This window comes from Salvelinus fontinalis, chromosome 13 (assembly GCF_029448725.1).
Source record: "Salvelinus fontinalis isolate EN_2023a chromosome 13, ASM2944872v1, whole genome shotgun sequence".
Taxonomy (NCBI): Eukaryota; Metazoa; Chordata; class Actinopteri; order Salmoniformes; family Salmonidae; genus Salvelinus; species Salvelinus fontinalis.
In genome coordinates, this window is record NC_074677.1 from 42075586 (window position 1) to 42087508 (window position 11923).

The 11923-nt window shown below is 42.3% G+C and overlaps 1 protein-coding gene across 1 annotated transcript in view; it reads left to right on the forward strand.

Moving 5' to 3' along the window:
- The window catches only part of ubash3ba (ubiquitin associated and SH3 domain containing Ba), a 60456-nt gene extending 51447 nt beyond the window's left edge, over positions 1-9009 (forward strand). The window contains exons 8-13 of the mRNA XM_055942931.1: positions 96-216; positions 338-553; positions 702-846; positions 1479-1585; positions 3924-4033; positions 4256-9009. Of these exons, the coding sequence (XP_055798906.1) occupies positions 96-216; positions 338-553; positions 702-846; positions 1479-1585; positions 3924-4033; positions 4256-4393 (837 nt within the window). The 3' untranslated portion in view covers positions 4394-9009. The remainder of the gene's footprint in view (positions 1-95; positions 217-337; positions 554-701; positions 847-1478; positions 1586-3923; positions 4034-4255) is intronic.
- The last annotated feature ends 2914 nt before the right edge of the window (positions 9010-11923 follow it).

Consider the following 11923-nt stretch of genomic DNA (forward strand, 5'->3'; position numbering starts at 1 on the left):
CATGATTGAATAATAGTACTTAATAATGGGTATTAACAGTGTATCAATGCTGTATGAACGGTGTGTTCACTGTGTAATGAAACTGTGTTCTCCAGATGCTGAGGCCCACCACTCAGTCATGTCTTCCCAAGAGGAGTCTGTTTGTGTGTCGCCATGGTGAGAGGATGGATGTAGTGTTTGGGAAACACTGGATCACTCAGTGCTTTGATGCTAAAGGTCAGTAGGATATAGGGGGAAATGTATTGGATTGAATAGTGGATGTGCTTTACTGTAGTACTTATGTACATACTGCATTATGATAATCAGCCTGTCTCCTATTTTACGTTCATAACTCTAGGCCGATATGTTCGCTCCAACCTCAACATGCCGTCTAGTTTGCCAACGAGGAGTGGAGGCTTCCGAGACTACGACAAAGACTGTCCAATCACAGTGTTCGGCTCCACTCAGGCCCGCCTTGTGGGTGAAGCCCTGTTGGAGAGCCAAGCGGTGATAGATTTTGTGTACTGTTCTCCCTCGCTACGCTGTGTCCAGACTGCCCACAACATCCTCAGAGGTATGTCCTGATCAATATCATCACCATCCACCACAATCATCAGTCTGATGAACAAAGAATGTCCTCCTCGGATTAAAATAAACTATTCTATTGTATTCCGTTCTGTTTTATTCTATTCCATTCTACTTTATTCTATTCTTTGCCACAGGCCTGCAGCAGGAGGGGAAGACTAAGATCCGTATAGAGCCTGGTCTGTTTGAGTGGACCAAGTGGGTGTCTGGCACCTCTCTCCCTGCCTGGATCCCGCCCACTGACATGGCTGCTGCTAGCCTGTGTGTGGACACAACCTACAGGTGCAGTACACCTAGTCTGAATACAGTACCTCAGAACCTACATACGTCCAGGTGCGACAAAACCAGGGCCTGTAGGACCTGCCTTGTTGACAGTGTTAAGAAGGCAGAGCAGCACTTTATTATGGACAGACTTCTCCCTATCATAGCTTCTGTTGTATCGATATGTTTTGACCATTTTACAATCCAGGGTTACACCAAGCAGTTTAGTCACATCATCTTGCTCAATTTCCACATTATTCATTACGAGATGTTGTTGAGATTTAGGGTTTAGATAATTGATTTGTCCCAAATACAATGCCTTTTAGTTTTGGAAATATTTAGGACTAACTTATTCCTTGCTACCCATTCTGAAACTAACTGCAGCTCTTTGGTAAGTGTTGCAGTCAGGTGAAAATACATTGTAAACAGAAAATACCCAGCAATAAAAAATGTTATACAGTGTCATTATATGAATTTTCTGAATATTTCATTTAGCAGATGCTTTTATCCAAAGTGCTTGCATACATTTTACGTACGGTGGTCCCGGGAATCGAACCCACTATCCTGGCGTTGCAAGCGTCATGCTCTACTAACTGAGCTACAGAGGACATGGCTCCGTGTAACTAACGGATTCTTCTCTCCTTCTCCTCCAGACCTCATATTCCCATCAGCAAGCTTGGCGTGTCAGAGTCCTATGACACCTACATCAGCCGGAGCTTCCAGGTCACCAGGGAGATTCTGACAGAGTGCAAAAACCTGGGTAAGATGGACCAAAGCAGATTAGACAGTCACTGTGAAGTAACACTATGCTACATATACAGAGTGTTCCAGAGGATTTGGCCTGAGCAAGGCTCTGTGCAGAATCCCTGATCTACAAATCATCCTGCATCCTAAATAACTACTCATGATGCGGTCAAGATGAGCAAATCTGTGCAACTAATTGCTCTGGATGATCCTGAGTTAGCGTGTGCGTATCCACATCAATAGAGGCTGGTCAACTTCAAACATGGAGGAGTATAAGAGAACCACGGTATAGGCACAGGCCACACGAAGAAGACGGTGCGTTTCAAAAATCGGCAAAGACAAAGGATTTTAACCTAATACATTTAATAAAGACATTTGTAATGAAATATTATGGGGAATGGGAATGAATGAGAGGGCTACTTACAGTGTTGGGAAGGGATCACAGCAGTGATTGAATGTGGGTATGAGTTGTGTTCAAAAGAGCAAAGAATGAGTTAGTCCAAGCAAGGATTGAAATCCCACTGATGTGTAATAATGTGATTGTGATTAACTCTACATACAGTAATGAGAGAAAATTGACAGGTCTACACACAATGCTTGGAGAGGAAACATTCAATGCACCAGTGGATGAGAGGGCACATGAGACACGGCTTCAGTTCATGTCAGGAGAGAGTTGACACTTGTAGTGGAGTGGTCATCCCCTCTTCATCAGGGAACAGGGGGGGACTTGGCTGTGAATACAAATAGCCAATACATTCCATTACATAAGCGCCATCCTAGGTTTGGGCAACAAGTTAGGATGCGTTACTTGCTGAGCATATGGAGGACTCTACTGTCGTCTTTGATGCCGCAATCAATTCAGAATGGTTTGATAGCTTCCATCCATTTGAAGGTTATATTAAAAGGTTGACAGCGCATTTTGTCTCATGGCAAATGGATGAAACCACAGACCTCAGCTGTCGCTCGCAGTTGTTAGTTATCGTCAGGTATGTGGATGATCAGGCCTTTATTCGGGAACGTTTCTTGGGTTACTTTGATGTATCAAATGAGCAGTCTGTTGGACATCTCAGAATGAACAAAGTCCGAGTTTAACTTCATGGAGAAACTTGTTGCACAAACCTACGATGGCGCTTCTGTAATGGAATTGTATTGGCTATTTGTATTCACAGCTAACAACTGCGAGCGACAGCTGATTTGCCATGTGCCAAAATGCTCTGCGTCACCTTTTAATCTCACTGTTAATGGATTGTGCGATGGAAGCTATCAAATCATTCGGAATTGATTTTGTCTCAAAGAAGACGATCGAAGAAGAAGACAGTAGAAACTTCCATATGCTCAGCAAGTAAAGCATCGTAACATCTGATGTGTGCAATGAGGGGTTCTTCAACAAAAAATCCACTACATTGTTGTTAGCATTAGCAGCAATTCTGGCAGAGAAAACTGCACTCTGGTAGCTAAACTAGCTACTTGCTACACATTTTTTTTTTTAATAAACGGCACTAACACAAAAATAAAGTTATAAAACCATGAAAACAATATATAATTTACCTTCGTGTCCTGTAGTTTGAAGAAAGTAATTTGAATTGAATATCCTAAAAACGCTTAACTAGCTATCACTATTCCAATCTCAATCTAACCAACAATGTCACCAACTCACCAAGCTTCTAAATCACACATGCGTAGTACTAGGTTCATTCTCTAATTCTTTAATTGGATGAACAACATGTCAGTTCATACTGCAAAAGCTTTGATTGGTTGTAGGACATGCTCCGAAAGTCGTCATGATTACCATGTAGGTCTATGGAAGGGGTTGAGGAGCACGAGCGTCCTAGGTTTTGTATTGAAATAAATTTAGCCAGAGGAGGATGGAAAATAGCTGTCGTCCGGCTACACCATGGTGCTACCCTAGAGGGTGCTGTTGAGACTACTATAGACCATTGCAAAACAGTGTGTTTTAATCAGCTACTTGGTGAAGTGAATATATTTAATATAGTTTTATCTATATCTGAAATTCATTGATTAGGATGGTCCTCCCCTTCCTCTTCTGAGAAGCCTCCACTGGTCCATGTACTTTAAGTGATGGTATTTGTGAGTTAGCGTGTGTAAGTCCATATGTACTGTACTGTAAGTAAGTCATGTTATGTGTGGTAGGTAGCCTAGCGGTTAAGAGCAATGGACCAGTAACGGAAAGGTTTGAATCCGCGAGCCGACTAGGTGAAAAACCTGTTGATGTGCCCTTGAGCAAGGCACTTAACCCAAATGCTCTTGTAAGTCGCTCTGGATAAGAACGTCTGCTAAATGACAAAAAATGTAAACGTATGTAACCTCTGCGGTCTCCCTCTGCTCTCACACAGGAAACACTGTGCTGATCGTGGCCCATGCTTCCTCCCTGGAGGCATGTACTCGCCAGATGCAGGGCCTCAGCCCACAGAACGCCAAGGACTTTGTACAAGTGGTCAGGAAGGTCAGCATGCTTTCTTCAGGTCTTCTCTTGATCTGCTATCTCTTTCTTGCTCTCTATCTCGCTTTCTTTCGCTCTCTCCCTCCTAATGTATCTCTCGTTTTCTCTCTCTTTATCCTTTTCTCTCTGTCTCCTTTCTCTCTCTGCCCCTCCCCCCGCACACTTCTCTAATGAAACCAGTTTGTCCCTCAATACGCATCCATCTCTCCTTCTCTCCCTGTATAGATTCCTTACCTAGGTTTCTGTGCGGCTGAGGAGATGGGGGAGACGGGGGTGTGGCAGCTGGTGGACCCGCCCATCCTTCCATTAACCCACGGGCCCAATCACAGCTTCAATTGGAGGGAGACGCTACAGCAGGACTGAGGAATTCCTGCCCACGCCCCCACCTCCCAGCAGCCCAGAGAGACACTGCTGAGCTAAGACGGATGCAGCTAACGCAAGCGCAAAGCAAACATTTCCTCTGCTATCTAACTAGCGCGGTAAACGTACACACACACACACACATCGCTATCAAAACCAGACCAAAAATGCCACGCCTTCCATCGCATATGCTGTGTAAAACACACTCATTGAATGAGTCTATATACACTGAGGGTACAAAACATTAGGAATGCCTTCCTAGTATTGAGTTGAACAGCCTCAATTCGTTGGGGCGTGGACTCTACCAGATGTCGAAAGCGTTCCACAGGGATGCTGGCCCATGTTGATTCCTATGCTTCCCACAGTTGTGTCAAGTTGGCTGGATGTCCTTTGGCTGGTGGACCAATGGTTGATACACACGGCAAACTATTGAGCATGAAAAACCCAGCAGCGTTGCAGTTCTTTACACACTCAAACCGGAGCGCCTGGCACTTGCAACCATACCTCGTTCAAAGGCACTTCAATATTTTGTCTTGCCCATTCACCCTCTGAATGGCACACATACATAATCCATGTCTCAAGGCTTAAAAATCCTTCTTTAACCTGTGTCCTCCCCTTCGTCTACACTGATTGAAGTGGATTTAACAGGTGTCATCAATAAGGGATCATAGCTTTCACCTGGATTCACCTGGTCAGTTTGTCATGGAAAGAGCAGGCGTACCTAATATGTTGTACAATCAGTGTATATTGCAGCATTGAGATATATATAAACACTACCGTTCTAAAGTTTGGGGTCACTTAGAAATGTCGGTGTTTTTGAAAGAAAAGCGCTTTCCCCCCCATTTCAAATAACATCAAATTGATCAGAAATACAGTGTAGACATTGTTAATGTTGTAAATGACTATTGTAGCTGGAAACGGCAGCTTTTTTTTATTTTATGGAATATCTCCATAGGTGTACAGAGGCCCATTATCAGCAACCATCACTCCTGTGTTTCAATGGCACATTGTGTTGGCTAATCCAAGTTTATTATTTGAAAAGGCTAATTGATCATTAGAAAACCCTTTTGCAATTATGTTAGCATAGCTGACAACTGTTGTACTGATTAAAGAAGCAATAAAATTGACCGCCTTCAGACTAGTTGCGTATCTGGAGCATCAGCATTTGTGGGCTCGATTACAGGCTTAAAATGGCCAGAAACAAAGAACTTCTTCTGAAACTTGTCAGTCTATTCTTGTTCTGAGAAATTAAGGCTATTCCATGCGAGAAACTGCCAAGAAACTGAAGATCTCGTACAATGCTATGAACTACTCCCTTCACAGAACAGCGCAAACTGGCCCTAACCAGAATAGAAAGAGGGGTGGGAGGTCCCGGTGTACAACTGAGCAAGAGGACAAGTATATTAGAGTGTCTAGTTTGAGAAACAGACGCCTCACAAGTCCTCAACTGGCAGCTTCATTAAATTATACCCGCAAAACACTCCGGGATGCTGGCCTTCTAGGCGGAGTTCCTCTGTCCAGTGTCTGTGTTCCTTTTCCCATCTTAATCTTTATTTTATTGGCCAGTCTGAGATATGGCTTTTTCTTTGCAACTCTGCTTAGAAGGCCAGCATCCCAGAGTCACCTCTTCACTGTTGACGTTGAGACTGGTGTTTTGCAGGTATAATTTAATGAAGCTGCCAGTTGAGGACTTGTTTGAGAAACAGACGCCTCACTAGACACTCTAATATACTTGTCCTCTTGCTCAGTTGTACACCGGGACCTCCCACTCCTCTTTCTATTCTGGTTAGAGCCAGTTTGCGCTGTTCTGTGAAGGGAGTAGTTCATAGCGTTGTACGAGATCTTCAGTTTCTTTGCAATTTCTCGCATGGAATAGACTGTAATTCCTGTAATTGAACCCACAAATGCTGATGCTCCAGATACTCAACTAGTCTAAAGAAGGACAGTTTTATTGCTTCTTTAATCAGAACAACAGTTGTCAGCTGTGCTAACATAATTGCAAAATGGTTTTCTAATGATCAATTAGCCTTTTTAAAATTAGAAACTTGGATTAGCTAACACAATGTGCCGTTGGAACACAGGAGCGATGGTTGCTGGTAATGGGCCTTTGTACACCTATGTAGATATTCCATAAAAAAATCTGCTGTTTCCAGCTACAATAGTCATTTACAACATTAACAAGGTTTACACTGTATTTCTGATCAATTTGATGTTATACTATATTTTGAACGGTAGTGTATATTTATAGAATATATTGGTATGTATTGAAGATGTATGCTTTAATGCACTATTTGTGAATGGGGAGGTGTGTGTATTGGCCAGAGCACAAAGGACAGGAGCAGGGTAGCAAAATCTCTGCAAGTTGCCCTTTCCCCTCCCTTCCCTATGCCTCACTGAATGGGGAGAGCGCTTCGTGACAACGTGTCATATTTCAGAGCAGTTGTTGGTGGCTAACAAACTTAGGTTGGGTCGTGTCATGAGAAGGGGATGTTTCAGACAGTGCTGCCTGGGGCCTCTACCCAGCCGACGCTTTGGTGCCACCTTTTTCTTTTTTTAAACATGGCCGCTTTCTCATACACTGTGACGAGAAGAGACCTGCACACGAAACCCCTTGTCTGCTAGAATCTTCCATGGCTCTGAAAATGTGACGTTCAATGTACTCAGTCATTTCACCCGCTGCATAAACCCTCCTCAAAAAGCACAAATCTAGGCCTGAATCTTGACAATCAGATGAGAGCTGTCACTTTTAGCTTTAGGGTCGAGACGGCTAGGTCAACCCTCCAACCATCCCTCAGCAACTCCAACCTAGCCGTTAAACGCTTAGTTTAAAGACGTTTGTTTGGAAAGGGTTAAACGTTCACGCTTTTAACATTTATTTGTTTTTGTTTTTTACATTTGTGCAGCGCACATGCTGTTAAATGACAAAAGTGTTCATGTTTGTTAGCACAACTAAGAAAATGACATGCAGGTATGTCCAACCAATGAAGGCAGAGGGACGATGTCACGAGCAGTTCTACATATCAACCAGTACCACGTGTTTTGGGACAGCTAGCTACTGCACATGAGACACCTAGGATGTAGCCAACCAACCAACTACTCTTGCCGTCTGAATTATGATTTTTATCAAGGTGGAACAGAAATGGAGATGGTTGACAGTCATCGTAGATGTCTTGAGAAGAATCGTTCGATCCTAAGGATCCTTCTCAGAACCTGTTATAAGCAGTGTTGTGTTAAAAAGCACCAGCATATTTTCAGACTTTTTTTCTTCCTCAATGTATGTCTGCTTTCCTTTTCCTTATATAGTGACCTATGAGTGGAGACCTGGTAAATGTGCAATGTAACCCATACAGCCTCCCCCTACTCCGCCCCAAATGTCACTTTTGCTCAAACCGCAGACTAAACAGTACATTAAACCATCAACATTGAGATGCTGACTCTGTAAGGACTTATTATTAATCTATTGCCGATATCACTTAAAAATGTGTTTTGCCATGATGATCAGTCATATCACAAATATGTCTTCATTTGAGGCCAACTGTGTTTCGGTCTCTCTGCAAAGATGACCAAAGTAATAACTTGTCTCTTTCTTTCACAACCTGATAAGTCATTAGTAACCATCTACAGTATAACAAAGCATTGTGCTTGCCACAACATGGCTGCAAACACAATATGCTGGCAGAAGTGGGAAAAGGTGATCTTATAAATTAAAACAATGCTTGTCACGCTCCCCCCTCTCTCTCTCGCTTCTGTCTCTTCCTCTCACTCTCACTGTTTCTCTCTCTCTCCTCTTTACTGTGCTCTATGCCATTTCTTTGCACAGAGCACAGAAAGCTCTTCTCAGGACTCTCCCATTGTCTGTGTTTAGTCAGTGATATGTTTGCTAGATTAGAAAGTTATTTGAATATGTTGAAAGATTGGATATTTAAGTTTATTTTAAATGTACGTGATTGCCTATATGAACAGGGGCATCACTATTATTGAAAAAAAAAGGATATCATGATATGGTTGTCAAATGTATGTACGATATATATACAACAGCCTTCAAATGATAATGTATGAAACCATTCATTTATATTGTAAAGGAGTGAATGCATTATTGAATGAGTGAAGAAAACGTATTATTGGTTAGAAGAAGTTACAGATACTTTTTTCCGTGCTGAGTTTATTCCCTTTACTTGGTTTTGCAACTTCACTTTACTCTCACACTGTTTCGTCCATCCTACTTGAGTTGGCAGTACTCCATCTATTTAAGTCGTCAGTACTCTACACAGTCGAGTCTTCCCACATTACCGTTAACTTGTTTTGTTGTCATTTAATGGGGGAAAATTAGTTCATATTAATAATAACCACCTCCTCTGCGCTGAGCCAAATTGCTCTCACTATTTCCACAAGTGCTCTCCATGCAAAAAGGGGAAATAAAACAAGCTCAAACTATACATGAAAAAAATCCTGTTAAACTGTTATGTATTTATTGTTTTAAGATGTATGCATTACACAGTGTTCCAGAAGATTGTGTATTATATTTTGTTGCAAATGACTGCCTCTGTAATGATAAGGATTGTGAAAATGACAGTGATCATGAACTGCTTAAGAAATATAAAAATGATTTGCAAATGTTTTATCTGCATTCATGTGTGATTTTGATTGATATTTGCGATTGTAAAGATGCTACTATTAAATAACGCCACTAGGTGGCAATGTATGATGGAGTGGACAGCACAGTTTTACAAGTTGATATTCCATAGTCATTTAACCAGACTGCTATGGACTATCTAGACATATTATACTCTGAGAAGGCATAGACCGAATTGAACAAATTTCTGTCATTGCACAGCAAGATTTTATCAGTTTTAGCTAGACATTTTTTCATTACACTGAGTGAATAGCATAGCCGTGGGAAGTCGGGGTTCTGAGGGTGCTGCAGCACCCCCTGAAAAACCTTAATAAAAAATATATATATATTACACATTTTTTCTCACAAGTAGTGCACTGAGTCTTTTACTAGTCATGTATTAGCCGACCAATGTATCCCTCCCTACATAATGAGGTATGAGACGGTGTTTCAGATATAATTATGCGCTAAAGCTGTATTTTCAAATTTTCGCGCCATGGGAGTAACACAAATGACGTCATTGGTTGATTGAGCCTGCTGTCTGATCTAAAAATCTATGGAGTCATTTTTTTGTAGCAATTATTGTGGCCTTTGTGTTTCACTGATTGCACGATCATATCAGGAATGAAGGTAAGACCCAGATTCAGACAACGTCGAATTGACAATGGTTTAATTGTCCAAAAGAGGCAGGCAATAGACAGGTCATGGCAGGCAGGGGTCAGCAAACCAGAGGTGGGGCAACGGTACCGGACGGCAGGCAGCCTCAGGGTCAGGGTAGGCAGAGGTGGGGCAAAGGTACAGGTCAGCAGGCAGACTCAGGGGCAGGACAAGCGGGCTCAGAGTCAGGACAGGCAATGGTCAAAACCAGAAGGGCGAGAAAAAGAGAGACTGGGAAAAGCAGGAGCTGAGAACAGGAGAAGACTAAAATGTAAACATGCTTAAAGCACTTTGCTTTCTCTTTCAAATAATCGTTGGGTGAATGGGCGACTCGGTCAATTACCAGTTTCAGAAAGAAAAAAAATGGTAGCATTTCTATGTTAAAAGAAAAAATATATATTTGGTACATTTTTTGCTTTATTTTTCATATTGCCTAATATTACACTTTATCTTTCTTGAATAATTCCCTCCATTTCTTTTTGTTTTTCCTCTAACTTATTCTGTGCCTCTATGGTACAGTTTTTTTCCCTATCTAACTGTACTGTTAGTCCTTCCATTTCCTTTGCTAATATGGACTCATTTGACCTAAATTGCTTTTGTTTTAAAGATGAGTATTGAATTGCATGGCTTCTGAAGTAAAGACATTCTTATCAACATTACCTTGCTCTTGTATAGAACAAACACCACGCAAAACAGTGTTAGAACCAAATAGATATATACTTCACAATGGGAAAACTATGAGATGGCTATGGGTCTGGATGAAAAGGAAGCAAAATGATGCATGGCAACTCGGCTAACTGTGATGGGGGAAACGAATGTCATCTCAAACAGCGTCATCCTCATATGCCTGAAGCAGAAAGAACTGACCAGATAAAAATGATAGATGCGCTACAGAAACACTTGGAGCCATCCAGAAATGTGATCTATTAGAGGTAATCGTAATCAAATTGTATTGGTCACATACAGATGGTTAGCAGATGTTATTGCGAGTGTAGCTAACTGCTTGTGCTTCGAGTTCCGACCATGCAGTAATATATAACAATTCCACAACAACTACCCAATACACACAAATCTAAGTAAAGGAATGGAATAAGAATATATACATATAAATATAAATATACGGATGAGCAATGACCGAGCGGCATAGGCAAGATGCAATAGATGGTATAAAATACAGTATATACATATGAGATGAGTAATACAAGATATGTACATGTTATTAAAGTGACAGGTGATCAATTTATTGAAGTTGCCAATGATTTCAAGTCTGTGTGTAGGCAGCAGCCTCTCTGTGTTAGTGATGGCCTTGAGATAGAAGCTATTTTTCAATCTCTCGGTCCCAGCTTTGATGCACCTGTACTAACCTTGTCCTTGATGATCTTTTGGCCTTCCTGTGACATCGGGTGCTGTAGGTGTCCTGGAGGGCTGGTAGTTTGCCCCCAGTGATGCGTTGTGCAGACCGCACCCCCCTCTGGAAAGCTCTGCGGTTGTGGGCGGTGCAGTTGCCGTACCAGGCGGTGATACAGCCCGACAGGATGCTCTCAATTGTGCATCTGTAAAAGTTTGGAATGGTTTTAGGTGACAAGCCACATTTCTTCAGCCTCCTGAGGTTGAAGAGGCGCTGTTTAGCCCGCTTCACCACACTGTCAGTTTCCGTTTGTCCGTGATGTGAACTTAACTTTCTACCTTCTCCACCACCGTACATCGATGTGGATAGAGGGGTGACCTCCACCGTATAGAGTCTCATTGTTTTTGATTATCAAGCCTACTACTGTTGTGTCATCTGAAAACTTGATGATTGAGTTGGTGTGCATGGCCATGCAGTCATGGGTGAACAGGGAGTACAAGAGTGGGCTGAGCACGCACCTTTGTGGAGCCCCAGTGTTGAGGATCAGCGAAGTGGACATGTTGTTTCCTACCTTCACCACCTGGGGGTGGCCCGTCAGGAAGTCCAGGACCCAATTGCACAGGGTGGGGTCAAGACCCAGGGACTCAAGCTTAATGATGAGCTTGGAGGGTACTATGGTGTTGAATGCTGAGCTGTAGTCAATGAACAGCATTCTTACATAGGTATTCCTCTTGTCCAGATGGGATAGGGCAGTGTGCAGTGTTGGCGATTGCATCGTCTGTGGACCTATTGGGGTGGTACGCAAATTGAAGTGGGTCTAGGGTGACAGGTAAGGTTTAGTTGATATGATCCTTGACTATCCTCTCAAAGCATTCATGATGACACAAGTGAGTGCTATGGGGCGATAGTCATTTAG